Raw genomic sequence first — 21,374 nt, forward strand, 5'->3', positions numbered from 1 at the left:
AGCCAAATTACCTTTGGAGTTTAACAAAATGTTTTTTAAGTATATCAGAAGCAGGAAGCCTGCTAAACAACCAGTGGGGCCTCTTGATGATCGAGATACAAAAGGAGCGCTTAAAGACGATAAAGTCATTGCGGAGCAACTAAATGGATTCTTTGCTTCAGTCTTCACGGCTGAGGATGTTAGGGAGATTCCCAAACCTGAGCTGGCTTTTGTAAGTGACAAATCTGAGGAACTGTCACGGATTGAAGTGTCACGAGAGGAGGTTTTGGAATTAATTGATAAACTTAACATTAACAAGTCACCGGGACCAGATGGCATTCACCCAAGAATTCTGAAAGAACTCATGTGAAGTTGCGGAACTGTTAACTAAGGTTTGTAACCGGTCCTTTAAATCGGCTTCTGTACCCAATGACTGGAAGTTAGCTAATGTAACGCCAATATTTAAAAAGGGCTCTAGAGGTGATCCCAGCAATTACAGACCGGTAAGTCTAACGTCTGTACAGGGCAAATTAGTCAAAACAATAGTTAAGAATAAAATTGTCTGACACATAGAAAAACAAATTGTTGAGCAATAGTCAACATGGTTTCTGTAAAGGGAAATCGTGTCTTACTAATCTATTAGAGTTCTTTGAAGGGGTCAACAAACATGTGGACAAGGGGGATCCAGTAGACATAGTGTACTTAGATTTCCAGAAAGCCTTGGACAAGGTCCCTCACCAAAGGCTCTTATGTAAATTAAGCTGCCATGGGATAAAAGGGAAGGTCCTTTCACGGACTGAGAACTGGTTAAAAGACCGGGAACAAAGGGTAGGAATTAATGGTAAATTCTCAGAATGGAGAGGGGTAACTAGTGGTGTTCCCAAAGGGTCAGTTCTCGGACCGATCCTATTCAACTTATTCATAAATGATCTGGAGAAAGGGGTAAACAGTGAGGTGGCAAAGTTTGCAGATGATACTAAACTATTCAAGATAGTTAAGACCGAAGCAGACTGAAGAACTTAAAAAAGATCTTACAAAACTAAGTGATTGGGCAACAAAATGGCAAATGAAATTTAATGTGGATAAATGTAAAGTAATGCACATTGGAAAAAATAACCCCAACTATACATACAATATGATGGGGGCTAATTTAGCGACAACAAGTCAGGAAAAAGATCTTGGAGTCATCGTGGATAGTTCTCTGAAAACGTCCACGCAGTGTGCAGAGGCGGTCAAAAAAGCAAACAGGATGTTAGGAATCATTAAAAAGGGGATAGAGAATAAGACTGAGAATATATTATTGCCCTTATATAAATCAATGGTACGCCCTCATCTCAAATACTGCGTACAGATGTGGTCTCCTCATCTCAAAAAAGATATACTGGCACTAGAAAAGGTTCAGAAAAGGGCAACTAAAATGATTAAGGGTTTGGAACGGGTCCCATATGAGGAGAGATTAAAGAGGCTAGGACTCTTCAGCTTGGAAAAGAGGAGACTAAGGGGGGGATATGATAGAGGTATATAAAATCATGAGTGATGTGGAGAAAGTGGATAAGGAAAAGTTATTTACTTATTCCCATAATACAAGAACTAGGGGTCATCAAATGAAATTAATAGGCAGCAGGTTTAAAACAAATAAAAGGAAGTTCTTCTTTATGCAGCGCACAGTCAACTTGTGGAACTCCTTACCTGAGGAGGTTGTGAAGGCTAGGACTATAACAGCGTTTAAAAGAGAACTGGATAAATTCATGGTGGTTAAGTCCATTAATGGCTATTAGCCAGGACGGGTAAGGAATGGCATCCCTAGCCTCTGTCTGAGGATGGAGATGGATGGCAGGAGAGAGATCACTTGATCATTGCCTGTTAGGTTCACTCCCTCTGGGGCACCTGGCATTGGCCACTGTCGGTAGACAGGATACTGGGCTAGATGGACCTTTGGTCTGACCCGGTACGGCCTTTCTTATGTACAGAATGTCACAGTCCCCATGCCCCCTCACAACTTCCCCCCGCACAAGCCTCACACCCCCACATCCACACCTACCCCCATAAGCCACACACACACTCCTCTCACACATACATATACACAACCACAACTCCCCATAGACAGATTCCCCCACATGCCTGCCACACCCCCTTCACAATGCCCTCATTTACAGGCATACAAATACCCCTCACAACCTCTCCCATGTACACAGAAACACTCACCCCTCACAGACCCCCCCCACCCAATTCCATCCCACACGTGTATAGGCAAACACAATCCGCCCCCCCCCATACACACCCTTCAGTTCCCCAGCCATGTGCAGCTGCATGGATAGCCCCCACATCCTAGTCACTCTCTTCTGCTCTCTAGACTCACAGGCTCCCTCTGGCAATGTCCCAGATGAGTACTGAGTTGGAGAGCCCATCCCTGGAGCTGTTCTCCACCCCCACCCCCCAGCTCGTGCTCTCCCGTGATCCCAATTGCATGAAAGGAATGCCCCAGGGGTGAGGGGAATTTGCCCCTCTGCTTAACCTCATGCTGCACAAGGTGTCAAGACCCCCCTGGCCTTCCCTCCTCCTGTCCTAATGAGCTTACACAGCAGAGGATTACAAGAGCTTTACACTCTCCTTCCAGACTCACACTGGCATTGGGCAGAGCACCAGGACAGGAGACAGTGACAGGCAAGGTGAGATGGAGCAGAGTAAAAATGCAGGGCTGAGACAGCAGGGAAGCTGTAGGTTGGGACCAAGAGGCACTGCAGAGCTACAGGGGACCTCAGAGCTGGGATAGGAGGAGAACTGTGGGTTGGTAGTGAGGGACATTGGTAGAGCTGGGGTCAGACTGTGCAGCCCAGGGTGAGCAGAGTATGGCGACTACAAGTCACGAGCAGAACTTAAGGGAACCCCAGGCTGTGTTAGCAGGGGGCTGCAGGTCAGGAGTGGGGTATTGACTGAGCTGTGATCAGGATACGGAGCCCTCGGCTGAGAGAGCAGCGAATCTCTAGGTGTGGAGTGAGGGACCTTAGCAGAGTTAGGGGAGCCCTGGGCCAGAATAGCATGGGGTCTGTGGGTTGGGAGCGAGGGGCACTGGTGGAGCAGTGGGGCATGAAGAGTCCAGGGCTGGGAGAGCAGTGGCCTTCTGTGTCTGGACTGAGAGGTTTCAGCAGAACTGGGGTGGAGGGAGCCCAGTGATGTCTGGAGGAAGCTTGCACAGAAGCTGGCTGTTGAGTCTGATTCATGTCAGTGCTGTTCCTCGTGCCACATCCTTGCCATTATACCCCCACGCCCTCACAGGGGCATGACTGGGCAGTGGATCGTCAGGGGGCTTGCACTACTTTCTGGCAGATGGTAGCAGATTAGTTGGGAAGGAAATCCTCCTCCACAGCTGCCAAGACAGCTCTTTCCAGGGACAGAGCAGTCAGCAGGCTGGGAGGGGGTTGTGCGTGAGGGGGAGAAGTACCCAACAGCTGGGATGGGGGGCCAAAAGGAGAGCCTTATGCAGGATTAGTGCTGCTTCTTGTGACTGGGGCAGGTGCCTCACCTGGGGACGGAGCAGACAGCGCAGATGTGGGGCTGGAGTGGAGGTCCAACCCCAGAACTGAGCTGATCCCCCATCCCACCCCCAGGAGCACAGCGGAGGGAGGAAGCCACCTTGGTATCCCATATATCAATGGATACGTGAATGATTTGCCCCAGGCTAATGAGGCAGCTGCAGAGCCAAGCCCTGGTGGTCTTTCCCCACAAGTGTCCAAGCTGCAGCTCTGCCCCCTCCAGGCTGGGTTCACCCACTGTGGGACATGACTGGGGACTGGACCCCTGAAGGCCACCTGTAACTGCCTCTCTCCCTGCCTTCCAGACTGTGCTTCGCCTGCTGCTATGTCACTACTCCTGCTGGATGAGACAGCCGGAGACCTGCCTGTCAGAGATAGCAGCCCGAAGCCCTCAGTGATCACAGCTATTCAAGGTAAGGGCCACATCACAACAACAATGCAGGGATCCCAAGGAATGGGGGGGTGGCACAGGGACCCCCAGATGCCTTCTTTGACCTCCAAGGCCTCCTCCCTCACTCATCTAACCCCCCAATCCATTCTACACCTCACCCATTCAACCATCCCTGATCCCCCTTCCTCTTCTCCTATTCCCCCTCATCTACCCCCATCCTCCTCACTTTCACTGCTGTCCCTGGGCTCATCCCAGCACCCCCGCTGCCCATGACAGACTGATGCTCTAACTGCTTTCCTGGTGACTTCCTAGATGTGTCAGCCATTGCTCGTCCCACGAAGGCCCGTGGGGTGAAGACCCGGATGAGAGGTGAGCAAAGGGGCCCACCCCACACAAACAGTGAAGGGATTCAGGGTTGACACAGGCTGAGGTAGATAGCATGGCACACTAGAAAGGATGAGCCTCTACCCCCACCAGCACCCTATGTCACCACCCCATTCAGAGGGGGCAATGGGGCACAGACAGGGTACTTTCCCCAAGCACAGCTCTGTGCAGAAGACAGGTATCCCCCAGTTCAGAGAGGCAGTCTTTCTCAGGGATACAGTCCATTTCCCTGAAGTCTGAGTTCTTACTGGGGAAGTGCCTTTTAATGTGCCCACCTTCCTACAACAAGGACATATGGACCCACCCCCATCCTAGCTCCTGCCAGCTTCTGCAGCAGGCAAAACACCAGCCAGAACTTCACCAGTTGGGGGTAGGGCTAGCGCTGCCTCCTTGTCTTGAGGACACAAGGCCCGCTCAGACAGACAAATACCGAGCTGGGGATCCACACCACAAAATGGACACAAACACTCAGTTTCACATCCCCTTTTGTACAACCTCCATCACAGCCCATAACAGATCCCACTTCAGTTCCTCTCCTACCCCCACTGCTCCCTGAATGACAATCTTTAGTCTAGAGTCAAAGCTGCCCTTCCCTCAGCTGTTAGGTCGAACATTGTGCTGTCTGCTAGCTTCCTAATTCTTCCTCCTGTGACTGCAGCCATGTGGGCCCCACACTTCCAGTGTGTAATGGCCAGACTCTCAGCACAGGCCCTCTTTCTCCCCAAGGAGCCCAGTGCTTAGTTCTTTCTTTAAAACTGCAACCTCAGCCTCCATACCCTCCAGCTTCTTGTCCTTTTCCTCCAATGGGCTGGCTCTGCAGGAAGATTTAGCTATAGCTCTTCCTCCCACAGCAGCCACTGCTGCTTCCCATTCTCTTCCTTTACCCCTCGGCAGGCCAGGTCTTGCTTGCTCTCACTGACTTGTGTCCAAGCCCTGTCCCTTGAGGCGCTCCTGAAAGCATGCCACTGTCGGACTCCGTAGATGGTTACGTTCTGTCAGCCATGGGAACCACCTTCAGATCTTTCCACTCATGAACTGGGGTGGGGATTTTGGGCTGGGTTGCCTTCTTTTCCTCACAGAGACCCAGCTGGTCCTGTGCTCCTCTGCATTGATTCCAACCTCACAACTGTTTGTTTCTGAGCTCACAGCTATGCTCAGACCCCTAGAGCTCACTCCCCTCCCAGAACTCTGGAGAAAGCCCAGCAGTCCTTGGTCCTAGCCACTAGCCCTAGTCCCCGTAGAGTAGAATCTGTGCAAGCCCCTTGCCCCTCACTCCCTGATGTTGGGCTTTCAGAGCCAGTGGCATGGACACGGCAGCATGTGAGCCAGATGAACCGGGCAGAGCTGGAGGATGGGTTCCTACGTCTACATGACGAGAACCTGGTGCTCAAGGAGTTTGCCTGCAAGCAGGAGGACAGGATCAAGAGGTACCAGCAGGGCCCCATGAAAGCCATCACCCTCACCGTTAGGATCCTAGGCTCCCAGAGACATGGTGGGGCAGAGGTGGGTATGCAGGGCTTGCAGAAGTAGGTGTCTGTGGTGACGCAGGAAGGGGGCCTGGGGTTAGAAGATTCACAGGGAGTGAGTGGGGCTGTGCTCCCCACTCCCTGGGGGGGGGGATGTGTGTGAGACTCCCCCACAAGCAGGCACAGGCTGAGGGACGCACGGGGGGTGGGTAAGATAGGGGCTGTGGCAGCGTGTGTGCGGGGATGGATTAGACGGAGGTTCATTACCTGTGCTTCCTCCCTAGGTTGGGCACTAAGCTGCTGAGACGTACTCATGAGCGGGCACAAGTTGAGGGCCAGCTAGGTGCCAGGGCCAGGTGGTCAGGCCAGGACCTGGAGGAGTCCTTGGAGGAACTGCAGGAGCGGGTGTGGAACCTGGAGCGACACAATGAGGGGCTGCGGAGTCGTCTGCTATCCTACAAGCAGCAGCTGCAGCTCCACGGGTGCAGGCGCCACTGGCCCTACAGCTACGTCCAACCCCGGGTGGACACCGGACTCCGGCAGGTTCACACCGCAGGCGGGAGGGTGACTGAGAGACATCACAGAGGTGAGGGGGATGGATCAGGACAGGGAGTAGGGGAAAGCACCATTGCTAGGGGTTGAAGGGCCTGGATCCTGGGGCAGTGCCTCCCCAAGAAAAGGGGTGGGAGCCCAGGGTCTGTGAGACCCCCCCCCCCCCCCCCCGAGAGCCGGTCTGGGGCAGCAGAAGCTCTGGTGAAGAGCCCAGGGGATGACCCATCCTGGCCTCTGGGCAGGCCCTTTCCCAGCTCTGCTTTTGTGTATTGGAATCATCTCTCAAGTGAAGGGAGTCTGCTGGCCTCAGCCCAGTCCCCTAGGAATCCTTTGCCCCTACAGGTTTAGCATCAGGAAGACACAAGGCCTCATCCCACCTTTTTCTCCTGTGCAGGGATGCGGGTGCGCGGTCCAGAGGCCAGGCCTACCCACACAGCTCCCCCAAGATACAGAGACCACATCACAGAGGGAGTACGAGTCGATATGGAGAGACTATGTGTCCGTCCCCCACCCAGCACCATGGAAGGGGTAGCAGCCCCTGAATCCCAACTGTGAGTGCCTCCACCACTCCACTATCGTCCACAGCCCCATGTCCTCTCCCTCAAATACCTTCCCTCCCTGGGTTCTGAACCGCCGATGGGCATGGGTGTTAGCCCCATTCTGATTCTGGCCTTGTTTTTAAAAAGTTCATAACTGTTCATGTGTTCCTTTGGCATTTCAGCCGCCACCTCTGCTAAGGGTCCACTGAGCTGCAGCCTCAGCTCTACCATGTACTGGTGAACACAGATCCAAACCCTTGGATCTTAAAACAATGAAAAATTAATCAGGTTCTTAAAAGAAGAATTTTATTAAAAGAAAAGGTAAAATTTATCTCTGTAAAATCAGGATGGAAAATAACTTTACAGGGTAATCAGATTTAAAGAGCCCAGAGGAACCCCCTCTAGCCTTAGGTTCAAAGTTACAGCAAACAGACGTAAACCCTCTAGCAAAAGAAACATTTACAAGTTGAGAAAACAAAGATAAAACTAACACATCTTGCCTAGTTGTTACTTACAAGTTTGAAATATGAGATACTTGTGTAGAAAGATTTGGAGAACCTGGATTGATGTCCGGTCCCTCTTAGTCCCAAGAGCGAACACACCCAAAAACAAAGAGCACACAAACAAAAGCCTTCCCTCCAAGATTTTAAAGTATCTTGTCCCCTTATTGGTCCTTTGGGTCAGGTGTCAGCCAGGTTACCTGACCTTCTTAACCCTTTACAGGCAAAAGGATTTTGGTGCCTCTGGCCAGGAGGGATTTTATAGTATTGTATACAGGAGGGTTGTTACCCCTCCCTTTCTAGTTATGACAGGGTGCCACACCCCCACCATTACAGACTGCTCTGACACTTTCTTACTTGAGCACACAAGCATGTACTTACAATACAGTTCCTCAATCCCTCCACCACTAGATCCAGACCTCTGCACTGTTGTCCAGCTTTCTGGCCCCTCATCGGGTGCATTGCAGGTGGGAGGAGAATTGTGGGGTGCTCAGAGAGTTCCCTCTTGCTAGGGTCTCCCAGCTTAGCAACTTCTACTCCAGAATCCAGCAGGCCTTTCCTGTGCTCTTTTCAAACCACTTGCCCATTGGCTAGTGAGCTCATTACCTTCCCAACCCCGCTGGCCCAGTAATCAGGCACAGCCCTGACCAGTTAGGCCTTGAGGGGGGGACCTAATTGGTGCTAATAGTGACCAGAGTGGTGCTGCAAGTGCCCTCTCCGTGCTCTGTCAAACTTCCTAATCCTGCAGTCTGCTTGCCAAACTTGCCTTCCAGCCCCCTGCTCCCTTTGTAATCAATGTGGCATCACCCTAGCACCTGTGTCCTCTGATCCTGCCCCACACTTCCTTAGGGGTCAGTGCGTCAGCCCAGGTCCCTGCTCCCCACAGATCCCACAGCCTGGTGTTGGCAGAACTGGAGCCTGAGTCACAATGCCTGGCGTGGGGGAGAGAGATGGACCTCGACGGGGCCCCGTCCCAGCAGTACCACCAGCAGGCCCTGGAGCATCGGTATGGCACCCCTGCGGGTGCCCCCTGGGCGAGGGGGTGGCTCTGCTGGGCCTGGGGGAGAGTGGGGGTCTAGGCCTAGATAGCCCTGGCGGGAAGAGGAAGTGACTCCGATTATCTTTGGGGCTAGACAGGGGAGAGTAAGGAAGGGGGGCTATGCCAGGCCCAGATGGTCGGGGGAGAGGTTGTGCCAGGCCCACGTTGGGGGCGTAGGACAGATGGACTGTGGGTCCCCTGCAGGGATTGCTGCCCTAGCTCAAGCCACCCACTGCTCCCCTTGCAGAGCCGCCATCCGGGGGAACGTGGAGCTGATCCGGCTGCAGCGGCTCCTGGGAGAGCGGAGCTGTGAGCTGGCCGTGACCAGAGGCCGATTCACTGACCTGCAGGAGGTGAATTAGTCCCAGTCCTGTACCACCTTGGGGGGGGGAAGGGGAGGAGAGAAAGACCCCCCCCCAGCTGTCAGTTCTCCTGCCTGTGCCACCCGGAGGGGCAGGAGGGGGGGGGAAGAGGAGAAAGACCCCCTAGCTGTCAATTCCTGTGCCACACAGGGGGAGAGGAGAGAAAGACCCCCAGCTGTCAGTTCCCTTGCCCCGCCTTCACCCCCTCATGTCTGCGTCTGTTCCTCCAAGTGGGATCAGTGAACCTGCTTCCCGGGGTTGGGAGTGCAGGGGCGGGGGGGTGGGAACAGCTCTGAGGGCCTCTGGGAGAGGCCAGGCCCAAAGCCCTCCCAAGTCAGCACTCAGCAAATAATAGGCTCCACATAGCAGCACTGATGGCAGTTCTGTGATTTCTCTTCCCAGGCGTATGAGAGCCAGCTCCAGCAGGTAAATACTGATGTATGATGGGACCCCTCCTGCCCCAGAACGGGAGAGTCTCTGTGCTGATGTGACAAGAGCTCCCCCCCAGTACCCTACTGGGACCCACTCCCCAGCAGGCGGGGGCTCCCCTGCCCACACAACCCTGATGGGACCTGCCCCCCAGATCCCAGGAAAGGCGCGCCCCTTTACACTGATGGGACAAGAGATTCCCTCCCCCCGCTGGGACCCGTCCCGAGGGCATTGCACTCCAGATGGGGGGGCTGGGGCAAAGAGAGTCTCTCTATATCCAGCCTCCACCCCCTTGTCCCTGGGTTCTCACACTCGGTTCCAGGTCCCTCCATCCTGGTGGCCCTGCAGCAGGGAGGGGTCGGCGTCCCTCTCTCCTGCCTGTGCTGGTCTTTCTTCCTTCCCCTCCCTCACCAGAACCAGGAGATGTTGCGAACCAGCAGTGAGGCCCTCCTGGCCCAGGTGGAGGAGCTCACTGTGCAGCTGAAGGCGGAGACGCAGAAGGTGTTGGCGTTGGAGAGCAAAGTGGAGAGCATCTCATTCCTGCAGGGGGCACTGGAGGAGGTAGGGAGCCCCAAGTCCTGGAGACCCCTTTTTCCCTACTCTGAAGCCAGCTTCCCTGAAGTCAGTAGGGGGGGTCCCTTTCTAACCCTAGAGAAAGAGCCTGACAGGCTCACCCCCCCCCCCCCCCCCCCCCATTGGCTGCGGGAGCCAGGTCTGGGAGCTGATCTCTGTCTCTCTCAGTTTCAGGAGAGAATCAGGTCCCTGGAGAAGGAGCGAGACCTGTTGAAAGAGGATTATGATAAATTGCTGGAGAGGTGAGACTGAATGTGGCCGAGCCCCGCACCATGCAGTGGGGCTATGCCATGGTGCCCAATGTCACGTGAGCAGTCTCAGCCCCCGTTGATCCCTAGAGATGCCACAGCCTGGGGTCCAGTCACACCAGATCTGTCTGATGCCTGCTCAGCCTCCTCTCTGGGCTCCATTCAGGGTCGGACGGCTGGGGCTGGGAGCTCTGGCCTGCAGGAGATAGGCAAAGGTCTGGAGCAGCCCCAGAGTCTGCCAGAGACAGGAGACTGATCCCAAAGGGCTGACCTTGGAGGATGGGGGTTTTGGGGGAGAGCCTTAGGAAGCCCTCTCCAAGTCTGTGGTACAGTGTGAGTGTGGCAGACCCATAGGGACACCCCCTCACCCTCAATCTGCCATGCCTGGGTGGGGCCTGGCAAAGAATTGCCCCAGCCATGCAGAAGCAGCTCCCAGGGCCCTGAGGGCTCAGGGCACCATGTGTGCTGGAGCCCCTCATGGAGGGTTTGGGTTTGTGGCCCTTGGGGTAACACTGTAGCATTGCCCCTCTTGCTGCAGCAGTCTGGCCTGTGAGCAGCGGCATGGGAACATCTCACGGCTGGAGGAGCAGCTGAGCTTGGAGCTGGCAGAGAAGAGAGGGCTGATGGAGGAGCTGGCGCAGGAGAGAGGTGAGGGGGCTGGCAGGACAGTGCGGGGAGGGGGGGAAGGAATCTCAGTACCAGCACAGGGACACGGGACTGAAATGGCAGCTTCATCCCAATGGGGAGTTCTTGCGTCACCATTGACTAATCCCTCTCACTGGGGTGGGGGCATCACACGTGCACTGCAGTCGGGGGGGAGGGGTGCATGTGGTCTGGCCACGTGACACCTGAGGGAGGGGGTGGATCCTTGGTGTGCAACACGTGTGGTGGGGGGCAGAATGTGTCCCGGTCACACGGGGCCAGGGCCTGCTCTGTATCACAACCAGTTTGGTGACCAGACCTGACTCCTGTCTTGTCCCCAGCTCGGAGTGAGGAGCTGAAGCAGGAAGTGGAGAGGGGGAACCAAATTCCAGAGCAGAAGCCTGATCTGACCCGGTCCCAGGTGGGTACGAGCCAGGGAGGAGCCAGGGTTGGCCAATCTCAGGCCCCTTCATGGGGTGTAGTAGGTGCCCCATCCTCTAGCAGCATTTGGCAGGTAAAGGGCATAGAGCTGGGGCCTGTGCGGGGGACGTTGCAGGTGGGGTGGGGCTGGTCCCTGTGTAGAGGAGTCAGGGGGACTGGGCTGGTCTCACCCGTCATGGCAAGTGCAGGGAAGCCATCTGTCATGGCAAGCACAAGGCCATATGTAGGGGAGTCAGCAGGTCTGGAGTGGTCTTTCCTCTCATGGCGACTGCTGTGTGCTATGCAAAGCTTTTGATACGGTCTCCCATAGTATTCTTGCCGGCAAGTTAAAGAAGTATGGGCTGGGTGAATGGACTATACGGTGGATAGAAAGCTGGCTAGGTCGTCGGGCTCAACGGTCAATGGCTGGTAGTGGTCAATGGCTCCATGTCTAGTTGGCAGCCGGTATCAAGCAGAGTGCCCCAAGGGTAGGTCCTGGGGCCGGTTTTGTTCAATATCTTCATTAATGATCTGGAGGATGGGATGGACTGCACTCTCAGCAAGTTTGCAGATGACACTAAACTGGGAGGAGTGGTAGATACGCTGGAGGGTAGGGATCGGATACAGAGGGACCTAGACAAATTAGAGGATTGGGCCAAAAGAAACCTGATGAGGTTCAACAAGGACAAGTGCAGAGTCCTGCACTTAGGACGGAAGAATCCCATGCACTGCTACAGACTAGGGACCGAGTGGCTAGGCAGGAGTTCTGCAGAAAAGGACCTAGGGGTTACAGTGGACGAGAAGCTGGATATGAGTCGACAGTGTGCCCTTGTTGCCAAGAAGGCTAAGGGCATTTTGGGCTGTATAAGTAGGGGCATTGCCAGCAGATCGAGGGACATGATCATTCCACTCTATTCAACATTGGTGAGGCCTCTTCTGGAGTACTGTGTCCAGTTTTGGGCCCCACACACAAGAAGGATGTGGAAAAATTGGAAAGAGTCCAGCGGAGGGCAACAAAAATGATTAGAGGGCTGGAGCACATGACTTATGAGGAGAGACTGAGGGAACTGGGATTGTTTAGTCTGCAGAAGAGACGAATGAGGGGGGATCCGATAGCTGCTTTCAACTACGGAAAGGGGATTCCAAAGAGGATGGATCTAGACCAGTGGTTCCCAAACTGGGGTTCATGAACCGTTACAGGGGGTTCTCAGGAAAAAATTCCCTAATGGCGGACAGAGCTGTCCCTAGGGGCAGTGGGCAGCACGGGGCCAGCAGCCCGGAGCCTTGGACTTCCAAGAGCTAAGCAGATCAAAGCAAACATCTCTATCACAAGTTTCAGAGTAACAGCCGTGTTAGTCTGTATCCGCAAAAAGAAGAACAGGAGTACTTGTGGCACCTTAGAGACTAACAAATTTATTAGAGCATAATAAATAATCTCTATCACACTGAGAAGATATAAACTTCAAGACTTATAAGAAATGGAAAGGGAGATGGATACTTTTTGCTGTTTTTTAAATTAAATAGGCAGCTAGTATTGTTTTTAAAATTACGATGAAGAACAAGTTGAAGCTTTGTTGTAACGTGCGCTGTTTGCATGGATTGCTCAAGACCTGAATGCTTGTATAGGAGGAACTCTTTGAGTTGGCTTCTTAAATACCTTCATGCTGTTTTACATCTGATACTCCTTGATGAAACATAGGAGCCTTGTCCTGTAACAGGCTTATTCAAAGCGATACAAGCTACAAAAGTCAGATCTTGGAAGAGTGTTGCCATTTTAATAATGTAATAAAAATACTGTATTGCTAAATAATAATTAATAAGTGTGTAATAAGCATGTCATAAAAACAAATTTTATATTTCCAAGATCACTGCTTTTATAATTTATACTCAGGTAAAGGAGAAAATCCCTGGAAATATTCATTTTTAGGAGTGGGTTCACAAGACTTGACATTTTAGTGAAAGGGATTCACAGATTGTTAAAGTTTGGGAACCACTGATCTAGACTGTTCTCAGTGGTACCAGATGACAGAACAAGGAGTAATGGTCTCAAGTTCAGTGGGGGAGGTTTAGGTTGGATATTAGGAAACACTATTTCACTAGGAGGGTGGTGAAGCACTGGAATGGGTTACCTAGGGAGGTGGTGGAATCTCCATCCTTAGAGGTTTTTAAGGCCCGGCCTGAGAAAGCCCTGGCTGGGATGATTTAGTTGGGAATTGGTCCTGTTTTGAGCAGGGGGTTGGACTAGATACCTCCTGAGGTCCCTTCCAACCCTGAGATTCTATTATTCTATGTAGGGGGAGTTAAGCATTTAGGGAGGCTGGGCCGGACCCCCCCCCCCATCATGACAAGTGCTGCGGCCTGTGTTGGGAAGACAAGGGGGGGCTGGTCTGGGACCACGCGTCCCGGCGAGCGCGGGGGAGTTGCAGCTTTGGCGACTGTGGTGCTCCTCCCTCATTCAGCAGGGTGGGCGTGGCTCTTTTCTGCTCACTCCTAGCCCATCTCCTGCCCGTTTCCCTACAGCCCCCCTGCCTCGATAGGCTCCCCACCGAGACTGAGCAGGAGGCGCTGTTCACCCAGCGGAGCCTGAGCCGGAGACGCCATGAGACAGAAGCTGCCCATGCTGACACCATCTTGGAGCTGGAGAAAACCCGGGACATGCTGATCCTACAGCATCGCATCAACCGGGACTATCAGGTGGGGGAGGTGGTGGTGCAGGGGGTGACTGACCCCACCCGGGTGCTATGTCAGGATGAGCTGTGGGATGAGCTGCTGTGTAACTGACCTCGTGTGCTGTCAGGCCGAGCTGAAAGGTGTGATGGTGCAGGCTGAACAGGAGAAAAGGGGACATGAGGAAAAGCAGCAGAAAATGGCGCAGCTCCTGGATCTGCGCAGCACCCGCATCCGCCAGCTGGAGGGTAAGAGCAGAGCCAGCCCCACCTGCCCCTGGAGCAAGTCTTGCCCCTGCCTCACTCATGACCACTGCTGGAAACAGAGCTGGGCAGGATGGGCCTTTGTCTGGACCTGTGCTTGCGTAGGGTTACCATATTTTAAGCCTCCAAAAGAAGGACACTCCACGGGGCCCCGCCCCCAACTCCGCCCCTTCCCCAAAGTCCCCGCCCCAACTCCGCCCCCTCCCCTGCTTCCCACGAATATTTGATTCGCGGGAAGCCTGAAGCAGGTAAGGGGAGTGTGGGGGGAGGAGACGCGGCCCAGTCTGGCTCCCCCCACCCCACCCCCCCCCACGTCTCCAGCCTGGGTCAGCCCGCCCAGCACTGCCGGTCCCCGGGCCCCCAGCCGGGCCCCGCCGGCTCGGCTCCCGAGCTCCCGGCCCGGCCCCACCGGCCCCCGAGCCCCTGGCCTGGCCCGGCCGACTACCGGCTTCCGAGCCCCCGGCCCGGCCGGCCCCGAGCCCCCGGCCCTGCCGACCGCCGGCTCCCGAGCCCCCGCCAACCGCCGGCCTCCGAGCCCCCGGCCCGGCACCGCCGGCCCCCGAGGCCCCGGCCCAGCCAACCGCCGCCCCCCGAGACCCCGGCCCAGCCAACCGCCGCCCCCCGAGACCCCGGCCCGGCCCGGCACCGCCGGCCCCCATGTCCCGATTTTCCCGGACATGTCCGGCTTTTTGGGATTTCCCCCCGGACAGGGATTTGGAGCCCAAAAAGCCGGACATGTCCGGGAAAATCCGGATGTATAGTAACCCTATGCTTGCGTTCCCTGCCCCAAGAGGCTGTGCCAGGTCCCTGCATGCCCATGGCACTGTTCAGAGCGGGAACTGGCCCCTCAAGACCACCTGGCTTGCTGTACAGCACTTGGGCTGGCAGATGGCTATGCTGGGCTTGTAGCAAGAGGGGGGAAGACAGCAGACAGGCAGTGGGTCAATCCTGTCAGGAACGGATAGGGGAGGGGGACTTGTACAGGCTATGCCTTAGGGATAGAGGGGGGGAGAAGATGGGGACATGCCCACCCCTCACAGGCCCCATCTCCTCCCCCAGAGCAGCTGAAGGATGTGGCCTATGGGACGTGGCAGCTCCCACTCCTGTGGACTGAGGGTGATGTGGATGTGGAGGAGGTCAAGGCCCCCGTGCTGCGGCATGGTGAGAACCTGTTTGAGCTGCACATTGCAGGGGCAGTGCTGTCAGGGGAGGCACTGCAGCTGCTGGGGGAAGTCCAGCCCATCACCTTCTGCACCTATGCCTTCTATGACTTCGAGACACACTGCACACCGGTGGTGCGAGGGGCCCGGCCCCGCTACAGCTTCACGTCTCAGTATGTGGTACAGGCTGAGCCCCTCTTCCTGCAGTATCTGCAGAGAGCTGCCGCCCGCCTAGACCTGCACCTGGCCACGGCTACTGACCACAGCACTCTGGCTTCCTGTTGGCTGCGCTTCCGGGAGGTTCTGGGGAGCGGGGAGCGCATGCATGCCACAGCGATGCTACATGGTAAGAGCTTTCCCTCTCCACAGTGATGCTCTACAGCAAAGAGCTCCCTGTGCCCTCTGCCATGGCAGCTGCTCCGTCAGGGCGCCTGGCCTTGTCAGGGCCACAGCTCAGTTGCATGCACAGTAAAGGCTCTCCAGCCATGGGAGTGTATACGCTCATCTTCCCTCCCTGGGGCCAAGGCTCACCCTGCCCCAGCCCTTCTGGCATCAGCTTGGGGAATATGCCAGGTTTCTAACCATTCTTATGTCCCTGTGGCCTTCATGTCCTGTTACCTATTGCCCTAATTCCTTCTTGCTCCCCCAATCCCTATCCCCCGGCCTTTGTGTCCCGCCCCGCATGCCCCCCCCTGCCCACTCCACACCCTCTAGGTCCGAGCGGTGAGAACTACGGGATGCTGGAGTATTGGATGAGGTTGTGCCTGCCCATGGAGCAGACCATGCGGCTGCACTGCGAACGCACCAAGGCCTTGGGCTACTTGTCAGCCTGCATGCCCCAGGCCAGAGCTACCCAGCAGAGCAGGCAACAGGACAAGGAGCGGGTGAGGAAGCAGGGGCGTGCATGGGGGAGGAGTATGTGAGGGTAAATACACACACTCACACTGAAGGAAATGCACCCCAGAAAGGGGGAGTCTTATAGGGCCATGCCCACTGATACAGGATCCCGGTATGGACATATGCCCCCACAAAAGGGGCTCCCCATTGTGGCACACAACCACAGGGCCTCATAGGGATATGTGCTCCACACTAGAGCTCTCTGGCACATGTCAGAGCAGGATCCCTGTAAGGGAAGCCTCAGGCACTCTGGACACTAAAGTGGCTTTGTCATGGAGTGTGGGGGAGTTTGGACCCTGCACTCACTTCCTGCGATTTACTGTGACTTTCAGCCAGCCAGTAAAACGGGGGGTTTATTAGACGACAGGAACACAGTCCCAAACAGAGCTTGTAGGTATAACCAGGACTCCTCAGTCAGGTCCCTCAGGGGGGAGGGAGCTTAGACCCCAGCCTTGGGGTTCCCTCCGTTTCCCCCAACCGCTCCAAACTGAAACCCCGTCCAGCCGTCTCACCCAGCCGTCCCCCGGCTCCTCCTCCAGCCTTTATCCAGTTTCCCAGACAGAAGGTATTACCTGGCCTCATCCATCTCCGGGCTCAGGTATTGTTACTCAAGTAAAGTCACCCCCTGCTATTCCATCCCCCATGCAGACAGTCCCAGTAAAACTAGACAACATTCCCAGGTCAGTTTGCCCCGCTCCCTACTGCGTCACAGCCTTCCATGTGGCAAAGCCGTGATTTCTATGGGATGCACTCTAGGCCCTCTGCTCACCCAGTTACCAGCCTTTCTCAGTCTCCCCCTCTAGGTCCTGGATGCTGAGTGGCTGTGGAATGAACTGCAAGTGCAGATTGTAGGCTGCACGGGCCTGCGGGGTCGCTGGCTCAACACCCAGCCCAGCCCCTATGCCATGTACCGCTTCTTCACCTTCCCTGACCACGACACGCCCATCATCCCCTCCAGCAACAACCCACACTTTGGAGACCTGCGGACTTTCCCCATGCGCTCCACAGCTGAACTCAACCGCTATCTGCGTCTAGAGAGCCTCTGCGTGTACATCTTTGATGATGAGGATACAGAGCCAGGCAGTTACTTGGGCAAAGCACAGATCCCCCTGTTGCCTCTGGCACACGGGCACTGTATCACAGGTGAAAGCCACTGGACCCAGATCCTCTATTGCTCATGAGGCACACAGCTAGGCACAGTTCCCCTGCCCCTGGCCTCAGTGCCTTGTGCCCAGAGCCCCACCCCCTGTGCCCCCTTACGCCTCTATTTCTCTACTCTGCAGGAGATTTTGTCCTCACCGACCCAGCTGGGCACCCCAATGGCTCTATCAGCCTCAGCCTGGAGTGGAAGCATCGGTACCTGCCCCCGGGGGCCGCCCTGCACCAAGCAGCCTGGGCCAGGAAACACCAGCGTGAGAGACCCTTGGAGCAGCTGATTGAGGAAGAAAGGGCTGCACTACACAACCAGGTACAGAATGACCCAGCAGCCCAGAATTCACACCTGCCCCATACAATATCACCTTCCTGGTGAGGGGTTTAGTGAGTGAGGGCTGGGAGTCAGAACTCCTGGCTTCTAGCCCCCGCTCTCTCTTTGCCTTGCTGGGTGCTGCTCCCACTCCTGCACCCCAATAGAAAAAGGAGCGGGTTAGTGGGAATGGGGGGAAGCTGCCAGGCTTTGGTGTGACTGTGCTGTTCTGAACCCTGCTCAGGCCCGGCTTGCTCCCAGCATCTCGCCATCGCAGCCTGAGGGCCAGAGGAAGAAGCTCCATATCTTGGCGGTCAAGGCTGATGGATGCAGGGGAAAGTGGGGAAGGTGGAATGGGGAAGCCAGTAGTCAGACTCAGCCTAATCCAGTGCCAGCATCCAGTGGCTACACCCTGGAGGAGGGAGAAGAGGTGGCTCCGGTGGGAGATACCGCCGAGGTGAGAGCTGGGGAGAAGGGAGCAGGAAGCAGGCAGGGAGGGTGCAGCAACCCAAGTCCCCTGCCCAACGCTCACGCCACACCCTGGGTAGTCAGTTATTTTTTTGTCAGGGTCCAAATTTCTTGGGCAAGTACACTTAAGATCCGGACTCCAGAGAAAGTTTTCACATCACAATAACAATGATAGCAATAAGATACAATGGTCTGTTCATGAGCGTCTGGCAGTCTGGATTTGGCCCGCAGGCTGCCTAGTGCCCCACACTGAACCAGCATCCAAGAAGGGGCAGTATTAATGGGGCTGGGCCAGAGCTCCCCTGGCAGTGAGCTGTTCCCTGAGCCTGATGGGGTTTGTCTATGCAGGGGACACTGGAGGGGAAGGAGGCCCAGGCTGGCGAGGAGGAAGCAGAACACTCAGCTAAGGACGCTGAAACCTCTGCCAGGACCCAGCGCTTGGAGCCCAAATCCCTTGCACTGGACGTAGGCTCTGCTCCTGAGGACATGGGTACCAGCTCCTGCCTCCCATGGGCACCCAGCTGTCAGTGCCAACTGGCCAGACTACCCTAGGGCCCTGCTCAGCCCCTCATGCTGTGCCAGATCTGACTCTAAAAGTCACACTCACCCATCCCGAGGTGGCACAATGTAAAGCCATAGACAGGGGCATCCAGCTGTGGACTGGGGCTCACTGTGGTGGAGGAGGGAGACATGGCCATCCAGCTGCAGAACAAACTTAGAGTTGGGCGTAGGTGCAGCTCTGACAGCTCTCACTGCAGCCAGCCCCAAAGCAGGCTGCAGCCATACTCTTCATGGCCCATGGTCTGGGTGGGAGGGCAGGGGGCGGGCAGGTCCATTCTAATTCCCCTCCCAGTAACAAGTACTCTGTTCCTGCCAGCCCCCGAGGAGGCCGGTGAGCCAGCGCTGGAGAGCAGCAGCGATGCACAGACCACAGACAGTGATGAGATTGTGGTGGGGACCAGCCTGGGGAGCCCTCCAAAGGTGGTAATGCCCCCACCCTGAGGCAGTGCTGGAGGAGAGGGTGCACAGACCCATGGGGGAGGGGGGAAAAGCCCTGCCAGGTACAGGAGAATCGGGCAGCTACAGCTTGTAGTGACATTGCTGAGCCCTTCTGGGTTCCGATGGGAGCTTGGCTTGGCCAGGCCAGCCTCCCCTCCCGCTCCCCCCACAAGAGTTTGGGGCACTGTTTCCCGCCCTCTCAGGCCCTGTATGACCTGCTCTCACCTCATCCTGTCAGGACGTGGAGCGGATCCACATTGAGATTGTCTCTCTGAGTCTGCACCCTGAGGCTGAGGCCATGGCCAGTGAGCACATCCAGCAGCTGTACGTGGAGTACCACTTCCCAGGGGTGCCCCTGGCTGAGACGGAGACCCCCCTGTCCCTGCGCAAGCCCCAGGGCGGCGAGGAGATCTACTTCCACTTCAGCAAGGGTGAGCTGCCGTGGGGAGGGTCTGGCTCTCGCCCATCCCACAGCCCTTCCCCCCCAGAGGCAGGGCAGGAGTCTCATGCCTTGTGGAGACAAATGGGTGGAGAGAGGAAAAGCATCTCCCCCCTTTGCGCCAGCTGTACAGTGGATCACTCCAGGCCCAGAAACGCTGTTGATGGGAAAGGGAGGCCATGACTGGTTTAATAGTGCCCCTTTCCCCAGCCCCCTCCCAGGGACTCAGCTCCCCCACTGACAGTGCAAGCTGGCAAAGGCCCCACCGCCCCAGCTCATGCTGCACCACTCCATGGGGTGCTGAGCAGCATGGCCTATGCCCACCCCAGTGGGCTCCCTCCCAACAGGGAGAAGGTGGCAGTGGACCACTAACAGCTTGGGAACCGGAGCAACATGGGGGAGCTTGAAGATGGGTTGACTGTCACCCTCTGACCCCAGGTGAGCATCAGCTTGTTGCCCTGACTCCTCCCCTTGGTGTCCCCCCACCCTTCAGTGAGCATCGCCCAGACTCCTCCCCTTGGTGCCCCCCCACCCTTCAGTGAGCATCGCCCAGACTCCTCCCCTTGCCCCCCCCCCCAACTGAGCATCGCCCTGGCTAACAGCCTTGTGCCCCCCACAGTGATTCAGCTGGACCCGGAGGGGGTGAGCAGCCAGCGGGAAATCCTCTTCTCCATGCTGCAGGCCGAGGAGGCAGGGCAGAGCTGGTGAGCAGCCTGGCTGGGGACAGGATTCCAGTCCCTCCCCCCTCCCCATACAGGCTCTTACAGAGCATGTTCCTGTAAGCGCCTGAACACTGCGACCACTATCTGCCCTGGGTGGAGCATGGGAGGGGAGGGCTTGCAGCACGTGTGTTATATAAGAACATGCGCTGTAGGTTAGATGAGGCAGCTCACAGGAACCTGCCAGTCGGTCTGTGATGGTCCTTAGCTCTTGGAGGCGTTTGTTTCACACAGGCCCAGCGTGCCCCCTCCCTAGGCAGCTCTGCCTCCCGCAGACAAGCTGTACACTTCCCCAGAAGGTTCCCTGGGCCAGAGCAGCAAAGCTGGCAGGCACAGCCCTCCTCCCTGAGGTTTTGGCTCCTTGAGATCCCCTGCGCCCCGGCCCACGAGCCCTTCAACTTGGCTTTTCTAGAGGGAGCCAGGCTAGGATGGGCTGGCTGCAGGTGCAGGATCCAGACCCACTGCCCCCCCTTGCAGGCTGCAGTTCGTGGTGGTGAGCGAGCCCCTGCCTGGGACAGGAGGCGAGTGTGAGGACGTGGGCTTTGCCTACATAGACCTGCGTGAGATCCTGCTGACAGGCAACGACGTGCTGGAGCATGACCTCGATGGTGAGTGACGGAGCCAGCAGCACCCGCATGAGCCGTCTCCTGTGCCCCTGCACACCACCTGCATGAAAGGGGGCCAGGGTCCTGGCCGCTGAGCTGGGATCTATACCTGGGAGCCAACTGCCCTCCAGGTCCTGGGAGCTGCAGCAGTGCAAGTCCTGTCCCTTCCCAGGGCTGGGGGAGGCAAGTCCTACACCAGGCCCAGCCAGAGAATGGCCCTGGAGAAACACGGACCCTTCCCCTCACCTCTGCTCTCTTACCCACTCCCGGCAGTTGTCAGCCCTCAGGACCGCTCTGCCATCGGGAGGCTGAAGGTCTCTGTGGAAGCAGCTGCTGCCCTCTGCGCCATCTATTGGGAGGGGAGACGAAAGGCTGAGGAGGAGGAATGAAGGACCCATCAGCTCCCACAAGGCATGCAAGGACTTGGCACAGTAAGGTTCAAAGGGGGACCTCCCCCCACCTCAAAGCTCACTGGTGAAGGATGTCGCCCCGCCTGAGGCTCAGACTGTGAGCGCCTCGGGGCAGCGCCTAGCCTGTCCCTGCTCTGTCTATACAGAGCCTAGCACAAGGGGGTCCTGGGACATGCCTGGGCTCCCAGGTGCTACCGTAATACAAACGGCAATAGGTGACCAGCG

The 21,374-nt window shown here is 56.2% G+C and overlaps 1 protein-coding gene across 1 annotated transcript; it reads left to right on the forward strand.

Moving 5' to 3' along the window:
* Nucleotides 1–3,837: 3,837 nt before the first annotated feature.
* RPGRIP1 (RPGR interacting protein 1) lies at nucleotides 3,838–21,159 on the forward strand. Its single transcript, XM_054045214.1, has 25 exons — nucleotides 3,838–3,925; nucleotides 4,216–4,272; nucleotides 5,582–5,714; nucleotides 6,038–6,339; nucleotides 6,700–6,856; nucleotides 8,231–8,350; nucleotides 8,631–8,736; nucleotides 9,148–9,171; nucleotides 9,589–9,735; nucleotides 9,916–9,989; nucleotides 10,534–10,643; nucleotides 10,979–11,058; nucleotides 13,578–13,751; nucleotides 13,855–13,972; nucleotides 15,047–15,493; nucleotides 15,862–16,031; nucleotides 16,848–17,187; nucleotides 17,328–17,512; nucleotides 17,754–17,966; nucleotides 18,326–18,467; nucleotides 18,855–18,961; nucleotides 19,215–19,407; nucleotides 20,035–20,119; nucleotides 20,612–20,742; nucleotides 21,013–21,159. The coding sequence occupies exons 1-25, from the start codon at nucleotides 3,838–3,840 to the stop codon at nucleotides 21,126–21,128; spliced, it is 3,819 nt and encodes a 1,272-aa protein (XP_053901189.1). The 3' UTR covers nucleotides 21,129–21,159.
* The last annotated feature ends 215 nt before the right edge of the window (nucleotides 21,160–21,374 follow it).

This window comes from Malaclemys terrapin, chromosome 12 (genome assembly GCF_027887155.1).
Source record: "Malaclemys terrapin pileata isolate rMalTer1 chromosome 12, rMalTer1.hap1, whole genome shotgun sequence".
Classification (NCBI taxonomy): Eukaryota; Metazoa; Chordata; order Testudines; family Emydidae; genus Malaclemys; species Malaclemys terrapin.